This window comes from Haematobia irritans, chromosome 4 (assembly GCF_050003625.1).
Source record: "Haematobia irritans isolate KBUSLIRL chromosome 4, ASM5000362v1, whole genome shotgun sequence".
Lineage (NCBI taxonomy): Eukaryota > Metazoa > Arthropoda > Insecta > Diptera > Muscidae > Haematobia > Haematobia irritans.
Window position 1 is genome coordinate 100,522,807 of NC_134400.1, and position 16,899 is coordinate 100,539,705.

Consider the following 16,899-nt stretch of genomic DNA (forward strand, 5'->3'; position numbering starts at 1 on the left):
AAATTATTGAAATTTTGTCGAAAAAATTCTAAATCCATTCAAGAAATATTGCAAATTGTTGAGAATATTTTAACTCAAACGTTTCGGACATGCGTTAGAATGCATTAAAAATCATAAAAAATTTTAAAAATTATTTATTTGTCAAAATATGACAATATTTTTTAATTCACATCCAAAACACCGAATTTGAATCACAGAGTAAGAAGTGATGCAAATTCAGTGCAACGGCTGTTGAAATGGTGGACATCCGCCCTATGACAAGCCCATGTTAAATTCATCGCTTCTGCGCCAATTTTGCACTACTTCCGGATCCAAAAAGAACATTCTCATTACTTTTTTGGCGACGCTTTTTTTTACTGGGATACTAAACGATTGGTCTCAGGCTGGTTCTTCTTGGCGTTACATACAAATGTACAAATTTATTATACCCTATGTAAAAAAACTTTAAATTTTCTTCAAAATAAATCTTATCCTACGTTTGCAGCTTTATTATCTTTATGATACCTTGCCATCGGCTTCAGTAGACGTTTCTACGCAATCCATGGTGGAGGGTACATAAGCTTCGGCCTGGCCGAACTTACGGCCGTATACACTTGTTTTAATTAAAATGTTTTTATTTTAATGATTTTTTCCCTTAAATTGCATTTTTCAAAATTGCGTATCTTAAAATTTAAGTTGCGTAATCATTCATATTAGGTAAATATTTATTACTTGATTCTAGGAAACAAAATTTAATTTATTCATTGTTTTCAACCATTTTTTTCATTTTCATCAAAATTCTTTAGAACCGTCCAGCAAAAAAATTAGAAGTCCTTCTAAAGGCACAACTTTAAAAAAAATTCCAAAAATGCCCTCCTAAAGATGTTCTTTATTTTAACTGCACAGGAAGTTCAATTGAGTCAATTTTTTCACATTTTTAATGGGAATTTAAAATTTTTTTGTTTCAAATAAGTGAAAAACAGATTAAAATTTTTAAAAAGGATTTATTTGTCAAAATATCACAAAATTTCTTAATTCACATCCGAAACTCTGAATTTGCATCACACCTTAAGAAGAGATGTAAATTCAGTGCACCGCCACCACTTCAGTATCCAAAACGAACATTTTCACTACTTTTGTGGCGACGTTTTTTTGCTGGGGTGTTAATGACAAAGTAGATTTTCGATTTCATACTCGACATTCACAAGAAATTATCCAAATCGTCTTTAAAATAAAGTGTTGAAGGACATGCCCTATTTTTGAACGCTGTTGGATTTGCTGTCGAAATGCCAAAAGACAACAAATTTAAACACAATTTCAAAGTTTGTCGACTTTTGAACAAGGGAGAAAATTTTAAAGCAAACTTCGCATTCGTATTTTAAGGTCGTGAAATATTTGATTCCACGGCAACATTTTTTTCAGTGTATCGAGCAAAAGTGAATGAATGCTGTGGTTAAGTTAGTTTTGTGAATCAATAAAAAAATAGTTGCACAAAAATGTATCAGCCTGCCCTATAAGCTCACCTTATTTACGTAATGAAAAACCACGTATTTGTTTATATATAACTTTCATTTATTTATGTATACATATTTATTTTGTATATATTTCAAAAATTTATAAATGTTTTTCGGGTTTTTTTTGAAAATTAAGAGAAGTGTGTAGATTAGCTTAGCTTTCATGCATTGAAATTGAAGATAGGCGTAAAAATAGTTCATTAATAATAATAATAATAATAATAATAATAATAATAATAATAATAATAATAATAATAATAATAATAATAATAATAATAATAATAATCATTTATATATTTTAAGTACACACATACTACTGGTATATTTAACAAAATGTGTATTACAACTAAAAATCTAATAATACAATGGACTAATTTAATTGATTAAAATAATAGTTAAACGATTTATTAAATGATTGATGATAAATGAAGCTTCGAATTGTTGTATTATCTAACAGAGAGTCTATATTAAAATCTTTTGATGAATTCCTGGCCCTCTTAGAGATGGTGCCTCTTTTTGACCGTATAGGGTGAGTATATGTGCGGATATCACAACTATTCAAAACAAGCATATGCAATATGTAGTGTTAACTTATACTTGGAATGAATTTGAAATTTAATAACATTTACTTTACATCTTGAGCATCTTAAAATATCCACTAATCCACCAGAAAACTAATGTTAATAGTTCAATAGAAATTATTAATTTTTGGAAAAAAATAAACCATGAATTGGTAGATCAGTAAACATGTACTGAAACATGAAAGAGTCATCCCAAGAAACTGCATAAAACTGCTTTCATTTTGAGTATTATTTTTGAAATGTCCTTAAGATAACTCCATTCCATTTCAAATTCCTTGTTTCTACCGTCTACCGAAGATACTTGAACTTTTGTGGTATTGACATTTTTTTACATTTATTGATTTTACTTTCAATTTCAAAACCTGTGCTGAAACATGAAAGAATCATCAGATAAAACTGTGTAAAACTGATTTTATTTTGAGTATTATTTTTATAATTTCCTCAAGATAACTCCATTCCATGTCAAATTCCTTGATTCCGTCTTGATTAAGATGCATTTTTGTTTTCGGGATAACTGTGAATATTTCGTATTGAAATTTTTAAAAATTTATGGATTTTGCATTCAATTTTCGTACGAGATTTTGGAAGAAAAAACAAACAACAAAAAAATCGTTGTGGATTTTGTGTTTTGGTAAAAGTTAAAATGGAGCCAAAGTACAAAGGTATAATCTCATGAATTTAAGAGATCTACAACAAATTAATTTAATTTTATATATTCCCAATCACTTTCACAAACAATGTGTTACCAACATTTACTCATACCAAATTCATAAAATTCATAGGTTAGGTTATTCATAAAATATTTACAAACCCTAGAGATCTACCAACCATGTGGTGTACAAATAGTTTGATTAGTTATTCACATATGAGGTCATATCCATTTCGAAATTAATTTTCAGCATAACATATGCCTCCTGAGGACTTGGATGGTTGTAAGATACATAAAATCCGTATATATATTTTTGTTTAATTTAAATTTTAGAGAAAACAAGTATGTTACCGTGTATACCCACTAGATAGGGTCACGGCCTAAAGGAAAAAAAAAGTTGATGCGGTCACCCCCCAATTTGGTAGCATATTCGAAGACAATTTCAGAACACCAAAACTTTTTTTTTCGTGCACCCTACGACCCCCCCAAATAAAATTTATTGTGATGTGTCGTCATTTGAAGTCCGATCGAAAAGAAACGCATATCGTTGTTCGTGGTTGATCAGGGGCTATATTTCGTGCATTGGTAATTTTTGACTCCGACGTCAAATTTGATTTTTAATTTATTTCGCTTCGTATACCCCTATGATGCCCATTTCTGATAACCATTATAAAGATCTTAACAAAATATGATTCTTTTGCTTTCGAAGTATTTACTTATATTCATAAACAAAAAAGTTACAGAGATTTTAAAAAGTCAATGGGAGCTATATCTAAAACTGAACCGATTTCAACCAAATTCGGCACACTTTACGACACTATCAATTGCACTCCTTGTGCAAAATTTAAAGCAAATCAGGCTTCAATTCTGGCTTCTGGGGCCATATTCGTAGATATTGGGCGAAAGATATATATGGGAGCTATATCTAAAACTGAATCGATTTCTTCCAAAATCAAAACACATACTTATGCCAAATATGAAGTCAATTGGACTAAAATTGCGATCTAGACTTTGATCACAAAAATGTGTTCACAGACAGACGGATCAGACCAATATTGTCAAAGACACACTATGTCTATCTCGTCTTCTTCTGCACGCAGAGAAGGAATATGATCACCTCAACCATGTTTCAAGAGCAAAATGTTATTTTTGGATGGTAACCATGTAACATGTTTATGGCAAAAATGTTCTTTTCTCGCCAAAAATAATATGCTTGCCGAGATCAGACACATAACCTCCGAGAAAATAACATGGTTGCGACAAACATGTTACATGGTCACCATTCAAAAATAACATTTTGCTCTTGAAACATGGTTGAGGTGATCATATTCCTTCTCTGGGTGTGGGTGTTGCAAACATATGTATAATACCCTGTTCCACAGTGTGGCGCAGATTTTGTCTTTACAATAGTGGTATTTTGAACGAGCACAATTCGAACAAATCTGTGGATCGGTCTATACGGTTTGGGAAAGATCTATATAGAGGATTTATATATTGAATTACGGACCGATAAGGACAAATGTTTGTGTTGGTTATGATGAAGACCGAAAAACGTACCGAAGTTCTGGCTGATTGGGTGAAAACAACCCCTTTATGTCGCTCAAGAAGTCAAATCTGGGGATTTTGGGGGCTGTATCGCCGTTATGTAGTCCGCTATGCCTTTATTTTTTAATAAAAAGTCCTTGTGCCAAGTTTCAAGCAAATGTGTCAATGGCTAGACGGACTCAGAATTTCAACACGAACACAAATATACATACGAGAATATACTTCATGAAGTCCCAGATCAATATTTCGATGCATTACAAATATAATGACGAAGCTAGCATACTCCTGATCCTATGTTGGTGGGTACAAATGTTACAAATTTCCTACGTAATAAATGTTCATGAAATCAATAACTCTGTTAGATACATATGCCCCAATTTACATTAAGGAAAATCTACACATTTAGTTGTGTATCATCAAGTTACTGAATATTCAAGTAATTTCTTCATATATAGCTACATATATCAATGAACATAAATTATATGTGTTTTCATACATACATATGTATTTATTGCATATTAATATTAATGTCGTTATTATTATTTTAAATAAGATTTATTTAATACTTTTTTGTTTTCGAGTTTTCTGTGAATGTCACACTTGCCGGTATTGAGAGCATATTCTATGTGTTTACTTTCAAGCTGGTTTGGTTTACTTTGTATATGAGAATAATATGAAGGCATTATCTGCATTATTGAGTTCTTATAATGAGAGATAGAGAGAGCGCTAATGAAAGCGAGAGATTGAGGGAGGCTGTAAATTCAGATGGTGTTAGTCATAATACGGAAACGTAAATAAGAGCATGAAAATGGGAGACTGGGAGGGAGTTGAGTTTGGGGCAGGTGTTTGTGTTTGTACAAATGTTTGTTGTTTATTTCGGTTCTTTTTGCTATGTTTGATTGAAGGCAAATGAACAGGTTTTATGTTGTTATTGTTATTTGTTATAGATCCTCATGTTTCTGTCTGTCTGTAAGTATGTATGTATTTATGCGAAAGTACTTCCTAAAAATGTGCGTTAGTCAAATAACAATATGTTGTGTAGGTATATTAATTAAGTTAATAATTAAACTATAGTAACTGTTGGCTTTAAATTGTTGTGTTGACGATGATGCGCGGTATGATGATGGTGATGAGTTTTATGCTGTGCTGCAGATATTGACGGTGTTCTTGTCTGAGCTATCAGCTCATTGGCCTTTAGTATACCATTCAGATCGTGCTGTTTTCCAGCACCATTCAGTTTCTGATGGTGGTGAACCGCAACAGGGCTTCCATTCATTATTAAATTTTTTCTATTATTATTAGAACTTTTGTTAGTATTATGAATGTTTGGTTTTTGTTCTTGTAGCATAGTTTTTTGTTGCTGCTCTTGTTGTTTTTGATTATTACTAGAATTATTTATAATATTTCTTTTAAGCTCTTTCTCTTCATTCGTAACCACTGTCTTGTGCATGCATTCATTGCTTGTCCATTGCTGTACAGGATCTCCTATCAATGTTATCTTTACTGGTTTATATGCCGTCTGTTTCTCCCAGCCAATGGAGGCCCTGCGTGGTTGTGTGGAATGTGGTTGAACAGCTATAGCTGAAGGTTGTTGCGAAGACATTAGATGATTATAGTTGGTTAATGTTGTAGATATTATAGTGTGACGCCGTGTTGGATTATTTGAGCCACTTCCACATCCTTGAGTTGGTGGCCCAGAGTTATTATGTTGTTGATGTTGTATTACAGTTGTTCTATCACCGCCAATTATTGCCGGAAAATAAGTTGTATAGCTAGTATACTCCGGCTTACTTCTAATTGGAAATATGCACACAAAAATAAGAAAAGAAACATAAATTTTCAATTAGTAAAAATTTTAATAGTAGAATTAAATAAATACAACTGAAAATAATTCTTAGCACATTGATTTGAAAAAAAAAACTATAATCGATAGATGAGGTGTTTAGCCATTCAATTGCATGCCTCAGCCTTAAGAAGGCACTAACACATATATGTACGTATATTTTATAGACATTTTTTCTCTATGTTTTATTGATATAAGAAAAGTGGAAATTTACCTCAAAATTTCTATAAAATTTATTTGCAGCATGCAATCAAAATTGTTGATTTATTAAATACAACTATCTTTATATGATTACATTTAGATAGTATATCTTAATATGAACTATGGGAATGTTTATACTTAAGACATATATGGACAATATGAAAAACAATTGGTTAGAACTTTTTGCAATTTTACCATATATTGATTTGATGCAGGAAAATAAAGAATATTTTTATTCATTCATCAAAGAATTTTGTAAAACTGGCAAATTTACATAGTCACTGGATCTTTCTATCTAAACTGATTTGGCTATTATTGCGCAAGTTTGAAAGGCATCGGGTTGTGCAAGTTTGAGGGGCAATATGGTAATGTGTGCCAAAATAGGCTAACCCGAGTAAATATTGAGAGATCTACTGTGATACAATTAGATATGAGTAGATCCGAAAAATGGGAAGATCTAATCATATCTAATTACTATAGAATTCGATCTGATCAGATCTCAAAATTGGCCTAGATCTAATGTCTTAGATATGATTATATTTATCCCTATATACACTCAAAAAAAAGTTTACTTGGATCCAAAGATTTTGACCTTCCTTTAAGGATTTTGGTATTGATTCCGAGCCAAAGAGCGGCTTCTTTAAAATAAAGACATTTTTAGGGACCTCTCTGGCTTTAAATCTAGGATCGATAAAATTAAAATTGGAAACAGATCTCATTCATCGAATTTTTATTCTCTGTTTGCGATATATTAATAAAGGTATTCATGTACAAAAAAATTCCAGTTTCAAAATCCAAATTATGCCAAATACTTCAAAGTAAAAACTGTTTTCTTAATGTTTGAAAAAACTTTAAACCAAAGATTCAAATCCTTAAAATAAATCTTAGCCTATAATATGTCAGTTGCGTTAAAGACGATTTATTTAAATTAAAAATGTTTTTCTTTATTTCAAGGAACATTTGCCTTACTTCAAAGAGCTACAACTTCAACAGAGGGACGCAAAATTTCAAGATTTGTGTCCTAAATTTAATAAAAAAAATTTGAAGCAATGATTATAAACTTTCTTTTAATTAAAATGTGATTATTTGAAAAAATTTTGTCCTTAGCATTGCGTAAATTTCGAGTCCTAAAATGTAAGATGCATAATTTTCCATATTAGGTCAATATTTTTTTTCAGTGTATGGTTGGATCTTATGTTAGATCTCGTCATCATATCTAGGAAAATCTGCTTGGATCTAAAGCGGTCAATTTTTGGATCCAATCATACCTACTTAGATCTCCCAATTTTTATACGTGAATGCATTTACACGGAAGATTTCTAAATTTGATCGATAATAGACATCCCAGCAAAAAAAAAAGCTATGAAAATGTTCTTTTTGGATCTGGGCGGAAGACATGTTTTTAAGCATTCGCTTCATTCAGTTCTTCAGATATGATGCTATTTCAGTATTTCCGATTTCATTTAAAAAAAAATAGGATAAACTTAAAAAAATAAAATTTTTCTTAACTTTTTCGATTCTTATTTCTATGTAAAGACATGATAACATTTTTTTTCACTGTAGTTTATATTAATCCTTTTTTCTTTAATTACTTTTATAATAAAAGTACAACAGTACAATAATACATAACCTAACCCACTTTTAAACCGTTCACAGGCTACATTCATCCTATATGTACAAACTTCGCTTACACTGAAAAAAATATTGTCGTGAGGTCAAAGATTTCATGTCCTTAAAATACGAATGCATAGAAGACGCATTTCTCTAATATAAAATTTTTTCCTTACCCAAAAGTCGATAAACTTTTCAATGAAGTCGTATTGTCCTTATTATTAAGTGATTTCACTTAAAAATGGGTATCATAACTTGAAAGAAAAAATGTTTGGGCTAAGGTCAATTTTACTTTAATAATTCAGAAAAATTCTTTAAATTTAATGAAATTGTCTTTAAATTTGTTGTCTTTTTGCATCTTGACTACAAAGCAAAAAATCGTTCAAATGTAGGACATGGTTTTCAACTCTTTATTTTAAAGACGTTTTTTACTTGAAACATAGCATAATTTCTGCTGGATGTCGAGTCTTAATTTGGAAAATAAAGTTGTCGTTAACTCGTTTTTAAAGGACTGTGATAGCATATGAAGAGAAAAAGCTGAAAAAGCGAAAAATTAAGATTTGCTTCTTAGAAGCAAGTACACAAAACCCAGATTTAAAAGAGAATTGTGTCTTAAAAGTATCCTTACTTTTATTCTTCGCTTCTTTGGCTCGGAATCAATACCAAAATTTTTAAAGTAAAGACAAAATCTTTGGAACCGGGCATGCTTTTTTTCAGTGTAGGAACATAAACTTAACCTGCAACTAAACTAGTTTCAATTTAATTTAATTTCTAGTTAAATCCTCCCTGAGTATATGATTTTATAAATTTTCTGTAACTTTTAACTTCTTCAAAAGTTTTCCTAAAACATGTAGACATAGATAATTTCTTTATTCCACTTCGGCACATTTAACTGTTAAATACTGCACTAAAGTATTTAAAGTATTTAAAAAATAACAAAACCATTTTTAAAGCTCTATAAAATTCTATTACATTGTCTATAAATATTTTCATTTGGTTTTTAATTAAAATTGCACTTTAAGTACTCATCTCTCATTTGAACCAATTGTTTTTCATATCATTCATTTCTGGTTTATATCACACACATTATTTATCTTAGTTACTATTGTAGTTTTCATATAATCACGAAGGACAATTGTGAATGCAGGTGTAGGTTAAATGTAGTATACATATAATGTTAATTGCACATAATAATAAGACAGCCAAGAAAAAATCACAGTAGTATACCTTTTCATCTCCAAATTGATGTAGTCTGTATATTATTTTATAGTTGTAGAGTCAAGTTTGTTTGATTTATTCGTTTAACAAATAATTGTTATTAATTAAATGTTTTGGAAGTTTTATATTCATACCATACCACAAAATAGAAAAAGAAATTGTATACAAGTTAGTATGTAGAAATAAAAGAAATTTTAAAGGCATATGAAGATTTTCAAACCAAGTTATTAATAGAAGCAAAATAGAAACTATACGAAATTATATAAATAAACAATATATATTTATATGCTTCCATTTATTGTGATTTAGCAATTCTATATCAAGTTATTTGGCATCTTATTATAGCTTCCATCATAGAAATAAGCGGTCTATCAAATGGCCATTCGATTTGTGATATTATATAATCTTTGTCAGGTTGCAATTTTGTCTGTCTGTCTGTCGGTTGATATCACGATACAGCTTTTAAAAAAATGGCTATCATACTTAAATATAACAAGTGAATAAAGTAGAAAATAGGGCGGGCCGACTATTTTATACCCTAAACCATACTACTGAATTAGTAAACATTTGAGGGGGAATTATTAAAATATGTTTGGGAGGTAAACATAAATCTCAGACGATGTGGCTGATGCGTCGTACTCCTATTTTATGACCGTATTTAAGAAAATGAAGTGGTACACGCAGAGAAGGAGTATGGTCACCTCAAACATGTTTCAAGAGCAAAATGTTATTTTTGGATGGTGACCATGTAACATGTTCGCCGCAACTATGTTATTTTCTCAGAAATTATGTTTATGTTTTCGGAAAGCATGTTATGTTTGGCGAGAAAATAACATTTTTGCGACAAACATGTTACATGGTCACCATCCAAAAATAACATTTTGCTCTTGAAACATGTTTGAGGTGATCATATTCCTTCTCTGGGTGTACGTATTTGCGGTAGCTTAAATCTAAATTTTAACAACCCGAGTAAAAATTGAGAGATCTAATTTGATACGTTTAGATATGAATAGATCCGAAAAATGATTATTTGTCATTGATCTTAACATGGAATCGGGCAGCACTCAGTGATAAGAGAGAAGTTCACAATGAACTGAATAGTCTAAGTGAACCTGATACATCGTACTGCCACCTAACCTAACCTAGTCTAGATCTGATTAGATCTCAATATTGGCCTAGATCTAATGTCTTAGATATAATTATATCATGTATATAGTGGGATCTGATCTTAGGTCTCGTCATGTATGCAATTATATACAATTATATCTAATTCTATCCCATCACATCTGCTTGAATCTGCTTAGATCTAAAAGGTCCAATTTTGAGATCTAATCATATATAATTAGATCTCCCAATTTTTACGCGAGAAGATTGCTTGAAATATGAGGTTATTTTAGGAAACGTTTTGATAATTTAATGACTGTATCTGAATCCGATATGAACGATATCTTTTACAGGAGCATCTTATGAAAATTGTGGGTTACATATTAATCTATGAAGAAATAGGGCCATTTGTCTGACATTTTGCCGGTTGAGTCGATATCGGAAAATTTTAATGTGATCAGTTAATAAATAAGGCTTTGACCATATGTTTGGAAATCGAGCGACTGCATATTTGCGGGAGCTTTATACAAATTTATGTGTCTGATATTGTACACTTTAGCGAGAAACCATGAAGTAGCTATACTTGACTTTTTATACAATTAATATACCATAAAATTTGTGTTCATTATTAAACAAGTGAGTATAGTAGAAAGTCGGGCGGGGCCGACTATATCATACCCTAAACCATCCGTACAGAATTAGTAAGCATTTGTGGGGTATCATTGGAATAGGTTTGGGAGATAACCCGTAATTCCGTATTTTTGGAATATTAAATGATACATGCTTTATCTCAATCTGAACCAAAACGCCTGATTTTACACTAACATAGTTAGTATACCACTAATATTGAGTACATTATTAAAAAATGGAAGTCGTAAGAGCTATGTGCCAGTCTGAATAAAATCGGCGAATATATCTAAATTTGAAATTTGAGTAATAAATAAGAGTATTATGACCAAATTTGGGAAGCTATATCTAAATCTAAACCGATTTGGATGATATTTTGCAAGTTTAGTTGATATTACAAAGGAAACATTTTGACAGAATTTTCTATAGAAAAAAAATTGTGGCAAAATTTTATTTCTATAGAAAATTTTGTCAAAATTTTGCCAAACCAGACTTTTTGGTAAAATTTTCTTCAAAATTTAGTAGAATATTTTTGACTCGAATGGCAACCATCGCAAAACCAAATGTGAAAAACACTTCATATTTTTGCAACTTAATAAATATTTGGGCAAATTAGAATCCGTTAGCGTCTTCCATCGAACAAAAAAAAAACAAAACGAAGTCGTGAAAAGAAGAATTTCCTACTGCCCATATCAGTATATTGATATGGTTGAATTTCGCTGTATTATTAAAATGGTGGGTTCCCTTTAATACCGCTGTAAGTTCCAATGATGGAAATTTTCATTTATGTCTACTAGTAGGTTAGACTAGAATATAGGACGAATTTATCAATTGCTGGTATTTACCTAAATTTTGCTGTAACCTCTGCATAGACTTGTGTAATATTTTAATTTACTGGCTTGATTTCAAATATAGAGTTCTCCACAGACCTGGTTGCCAAAACTCAAGTCATTTCTACGCAATCCATGGTGGAGGGCAGGGCTGTGGAGCCGGAGTCGGAGTCGGAGTCTTGGAGTCGGAGTCTGAAGATTTTGCTGGAGTCGGAGTCGTAAAAATTTTGCTCGACTCCGACTCCGGCTAAACCAAATTTTTTAAAACACTTCACATTTTGGTAACTAAGCAAGTTTTTACGCAAATTAGTTCCCATTGCGTTATTCATTCGATCAATGTACAGCATGATTGTAAATAAAAATCAACTTCCAATTACGTCTATCTTTTTATGTTTCTTAGAATGTTAGACTAGCAGATGGGCTGGATCGATCCATTTTAATGCCCATATCAATTTATTTGAAATATTTCGAACAATCGATATTATTTTTATTTTAATTTTATTTTAAGGCCATATACATATGTTGAATATTGACAGAACATTTTTTCAAAGTTGTTTTTTATAGAAAATTTTGTCAAAATGTTATTTCTATAAAAAGATTTGTCAAAATTTTATTTGTATAGCAAATTTTGTGAAAATTTTATTTCTATAAAAAATTTATTCAAAATTTTATTACTATAGAAATATTTTTTTCTATAGAAAATTTTGTCATAATTGAGTCAAAATTTTGTTTCTATAGAATATTGTGCAAAATTTTATTTCTATAGAAAATTTTGCAAAATTTTGTTTGTTACACAAAAAGTTTTTCAAAATTTTATTTCTATTGATAATTTTATTTCTATAAAAATGTAAGTCAAAATTTTATTTCTATAGAAAATTTTTTCAAAATTTTTTAGTAATAGATTTTTTTATTAGAAAATTAGGTCAAAATTTTGTTTCTGTAGAATATTTTGCAGAATTTTATTTACTACACAAAAATTTTTCTAAAATTGTATTTTTATTGATAATTTTTTCAAAATTTTATTTCTATAAGAAAAAATTTTCAAATTTTATTTCTATAGCAAATTTTCGCAATTTTACTAATGCTCACTGATACTCACTGCTATAAAAAATGTGTTCAAAATTTTATTACTATAGACATATTTTTTTCTATATAAAATTTAGTCAAAATTTTATTTCTATAGAAAATTTAGTCAAAATTTTGTTTCTATAGAATATTTTGCAAAATTTTATTTCTATAGAAAATTTTGCAAAATTTTGTTTGCTACACAATTTTTTTTTTAATTGTATTTCTATTGATAATTTTTTCAAACTTTCATTTCTATAAAAACTATAGCCAAATTTTATTTCTATAAAAATTTTATTCAAAATTGTATTTCTATATATTTGGTCAAAATTTGATTTCAATAGAAAATTTTGCCAAAATGTTATTCCTATAGAAAATTTAGTCAAAATTTTGTTTCTGTAGAAAATTTGCAAAATTTTATTTACTACACAAAAATTTTTCCAAAATTGTATTCAGTGAGCATACAATTTTGGAAAAATTGCTGCTAAGTCGAAAACTTGTAGAAATGACTCAAATTTTCAAATTTTTCAATGAATGAATCATAAATGCATTTTTGCGAAATTGTCTAAACAATTATATATATTTCCCAAATATTGCCCGAGTTTTGTAGAAGTCTGTTTTGAGATTTTATCAAAATGTAGATCTAAATACAAAGTTGTGCAGAGTATATTATAATCGGTCCGCCCGAATTTAGACTTTCCTTGCATTTTTATTTTTTGTTAAAATTGTGTTACGTCCCATAACGTTAGATGTAAATTTTAAGATCCATGTTAATTCCAAGTTAGATTTTTAGAAGCATATAAAATTTTGTCTAAATCGATTCATATTCAAATTCATGCATATGGGAATATGAACCTTTATATAGCTCGCAACAAATTTAAAGGATTTGAGATAGTATCAATAATTTTAATCCACAAATACATATACTTTTGGTATCTTCTCATATTATGATGGGTATTTATATCATTATTTTATTTATTAAACTTTGCCCTAAATTTGAAATATAGAGTTCAATTGGCATCTAATGTGAAATTAAGACTTTTTCTTGCACACATAAATAAATACGAAACTTTATATCGATCCACTTACGGTACCCCCACAATAGAACTACAAATTAGTGGTATTAAAATGAGATTTAGTTATATTACCCGGAGTCGGAGTCGATCTGGTGAAAAATGCTGGAGTCGGAGTCGAGCAAAATTGGCTCAACTCCACAGCCCTGGTGGAGGGTAAATAAGATTAGGCCCGACCGAACTTATGACCACATATACTTGTTGTATTTAAACACGTACTTTGCTGATACCAAATAAGAATATTCTTCATCTGTGTAGATGTTTTATTGTGGAATTGAATAATCACAATTTGGAAGCATGTTTTTTTTTTTTTTTTTTGTTTAAACAATTCATTTAAAAACAAGTGCTTCTTACAAAACTAAAAAGACTAGGCTTATAAAACAAAAAAAAACATTGTAAATAAAGAATTTGTATAACATAAAAATTTTGTAAAAATTATTCTCACTTGGAGTTAATTAGAATACATATTTAGAACATAAAACTTTAAGAAAGTATATTTATTTATAAGATGTATGTTATATCCAAAACTAATAAGTATGCTTTGAATGTACAAAAGCAAACCAAGTATCTTACCTTGACAAGCCCTCTGTTCCAATTGACAATGGTCTTGTCTGCAAAACCAAATTGAATGTATTAGATTTGTAATATATCGTAGAATGATAATCTGGCTTACCCTTTCAGTCTGTGTTGCTGTTGTTACACATTCCTTATGCATTTCAACGCCCAAGTCACCGAGTTTATTCTGTGGGATTGATTTCTGTTTCTCTGCTTCCAATTGTTCAATGCGATTTTTCTGCAAACGTATTGTTCGATCTCGATCATCAACCTGACCCTGAATAATTGATCATAAAAAAAAAAAATATAAAAATGTTTCAATTAAGTTTGCAAATAGAAAAAATTTAAATATACACTAAAGGTTACATTTTTTTAGGAATATATGCACATGAGTTTGATATCTACGTATAAGTTCATGAAAAAAGAAAGAATAAAAATTTTAAACTGCAAATATTTTTAAGATAAAGTTTGGAAGTAAATATAGGAAATATAATGCAAGAGAATTGGGCAATAAATAATAAAAGTTTCAAAATCGTCACATAAAAAGTATGAATGTGTATCAGCCACACAATAATGATTTGAATAAAAAATTGTGCCAATATTGACGAAAATCGGGTTTTATTCCATCCACCATAAGATGGATGAGGCATATACAAAATTTGTCATTACTTTCGTAACGCATCGGAATATTGATCTCAAATCCCAAAATGTATATATATATATATATATATATATATATATATATATATATATATATATATATATATATATATATATATATATATATATATATATATATATATATATATATATATATATATATATATATATATATATATATATATATATATATATATATATATATATATATATATATATATATATATATATATATATATATACTTGGTCGTGGTAAAATTCGGATTCGATAACCGATCTTCCGTCTGTCCATCTGAGGCGATCTTGAAAATATGCTACAAGTAGTTGGTATTGATGTAGATTGGATTGTATTGCAAATGGAAAATATTTGACTATTTTGAGGTGTATCTCCAATATAAACCGATTCGAAGATTTGACTTCTATTTAATTATATAACAATTTAGTAGACACTATTAAAAAGTTATAAAATACCTTACCATTGGCAACTGTTACCACAATCCAAGCAATTCGGTGTGGATGGCAATCTTTAGTACACTAATAGAAATAAGTATACACGGCCGTAAGTTCGGCCAGGCCGAATCTTATGTACCCTCCACCATGGATTGCATAGAAACTTGTACTAAAGACTGGACCAATTTTTGCATGTTTATTAAAGACTATATACTAACACCATGTACCAGATTTCAGCCGGATCGAAGGAAATTTGCTTCTCTTAGAGGCTCCGCAAGCCAAATCTGGGGATCGGTTTATATTGCGGCTATATATAAATATGGACTGATTTGGACCAATTTTTGCATGGTTGTGAGAGACCATATACTAACGCCATGTACTAAATTTCAACCGGATCGTATGTATTTTGCTCCTCCAAGAGGCTCCGCAAGCCAAATCTGAGCGTCGGTTTATATGGGGGCTATACGTAAAAGTGGTTCGATATGGCCCATTTGCAATACCATCCGACCTACATCAATAGCAACTACTTGTGCCAAGTTTCAAGTCGATAGCCTGTTTCGTTCGGAAGTTAGCGTGATTTCAACAGACGAACGGACGGACGGACATGCTTAGATCGACTCAGAATTTCACCACGATCCAGAATATATATACTTTATAGGGTCTTAGAGTAACATTTCGATGCGTTACAAACGGAATGACAAAGTTAATATACCCCACATCCTATTAAAATTACGTACCAAAATCGTGAACGGGCGGTAACAAAATGAAACGGAAACTGTCACGAAAAATCAAAAGGGAATGTTCACGATTTCATGAACGGCTTTCATTTTTCTGTGGTCATGAAAAGTCTTAAAGTATTCGTTAGACGTTTTTATGGCAATTCCGTCGGTGGTGTAATGTACTCAGGCGATTATTAACGCGTATGGAGCAGACAATCCAGGTTCGTTAGTGGATTTTTTTTTTTTATAAATTCGTAACTATTAGGATATGTTAGGTATAGTGGCAGCCCGATATTTTAGGCTCACTTAGACTATTCAGTCCATTGTGATACCACTTCTCGCTTATCACTGAGTGCTGGCCTATTCTATGTTAAGCTCAATGACAAGGGACCTCCTTTTTATAGCCGAATCCGAACGGCGTAACCATTACGTTTTCAGATTATGAACGCTGGTTTTGACAACGCATGGTGTCATTTTATCGTTGTTACATTGACACCGTTTGTTCTCCGTTTGACAGGGGTGGTGATTCACTTTCATGAGCGGATCGCTTTGAAACGTGAACTCAGTTCACGATTTTTTATGGGTGTAAAAAACTCGGTTTGGCGGTTATCCCAAATTATGGTGTGATATAAACCATATTTGGCATAGTTTCTAATGGATTTGGAATATCTCTGG

The 16,899-nt window shown here is 30.4% G+C and overlaps 1 protein-coding gene across 7 annotated transcripts in view; it reads right to left on the reverse strand.

Moving 5' to 3' along the window:
- Positions 1-1,529: 1,529 nt before the first annotated feature.
- Positions 1,530-16,899, reverse strand: part of LOC142236666 (uncharacterized) — a 325,873-nt gene continuing 310,503 nt past the window's right edge. For 3 of the 7 annotated variants that reach the window (XM_075307904.1, XM_075307902.1, XM_075307909.1), the window contains 3 exons: positions 14,514-14,672; positions 14,414-14,451; positions 1,530-6,061 (listed from right to left, as the gene is read on the reverse strand). In XM_075307904.1, the coding sequence (XP_075164019.1) occupies positions 5,332-6,061; positions 14,414-14,451; positions 14,514-14,672 (927 nt within the window). In that variant the 3' untranslated portion in view covers positions 1,530-5,331. Of the gene's footprint in view, positions 6,062-9,150; positions 9,176-14,413; positions 14,452-14,513; positions 14,673-16,899 lie in introns of all 7 variants that reach the window. The other 4 variants (XM_075307908.1, XM_075307905.1, XM_075307906.1 and 1 more) reach the window with 3 other exon arrangements.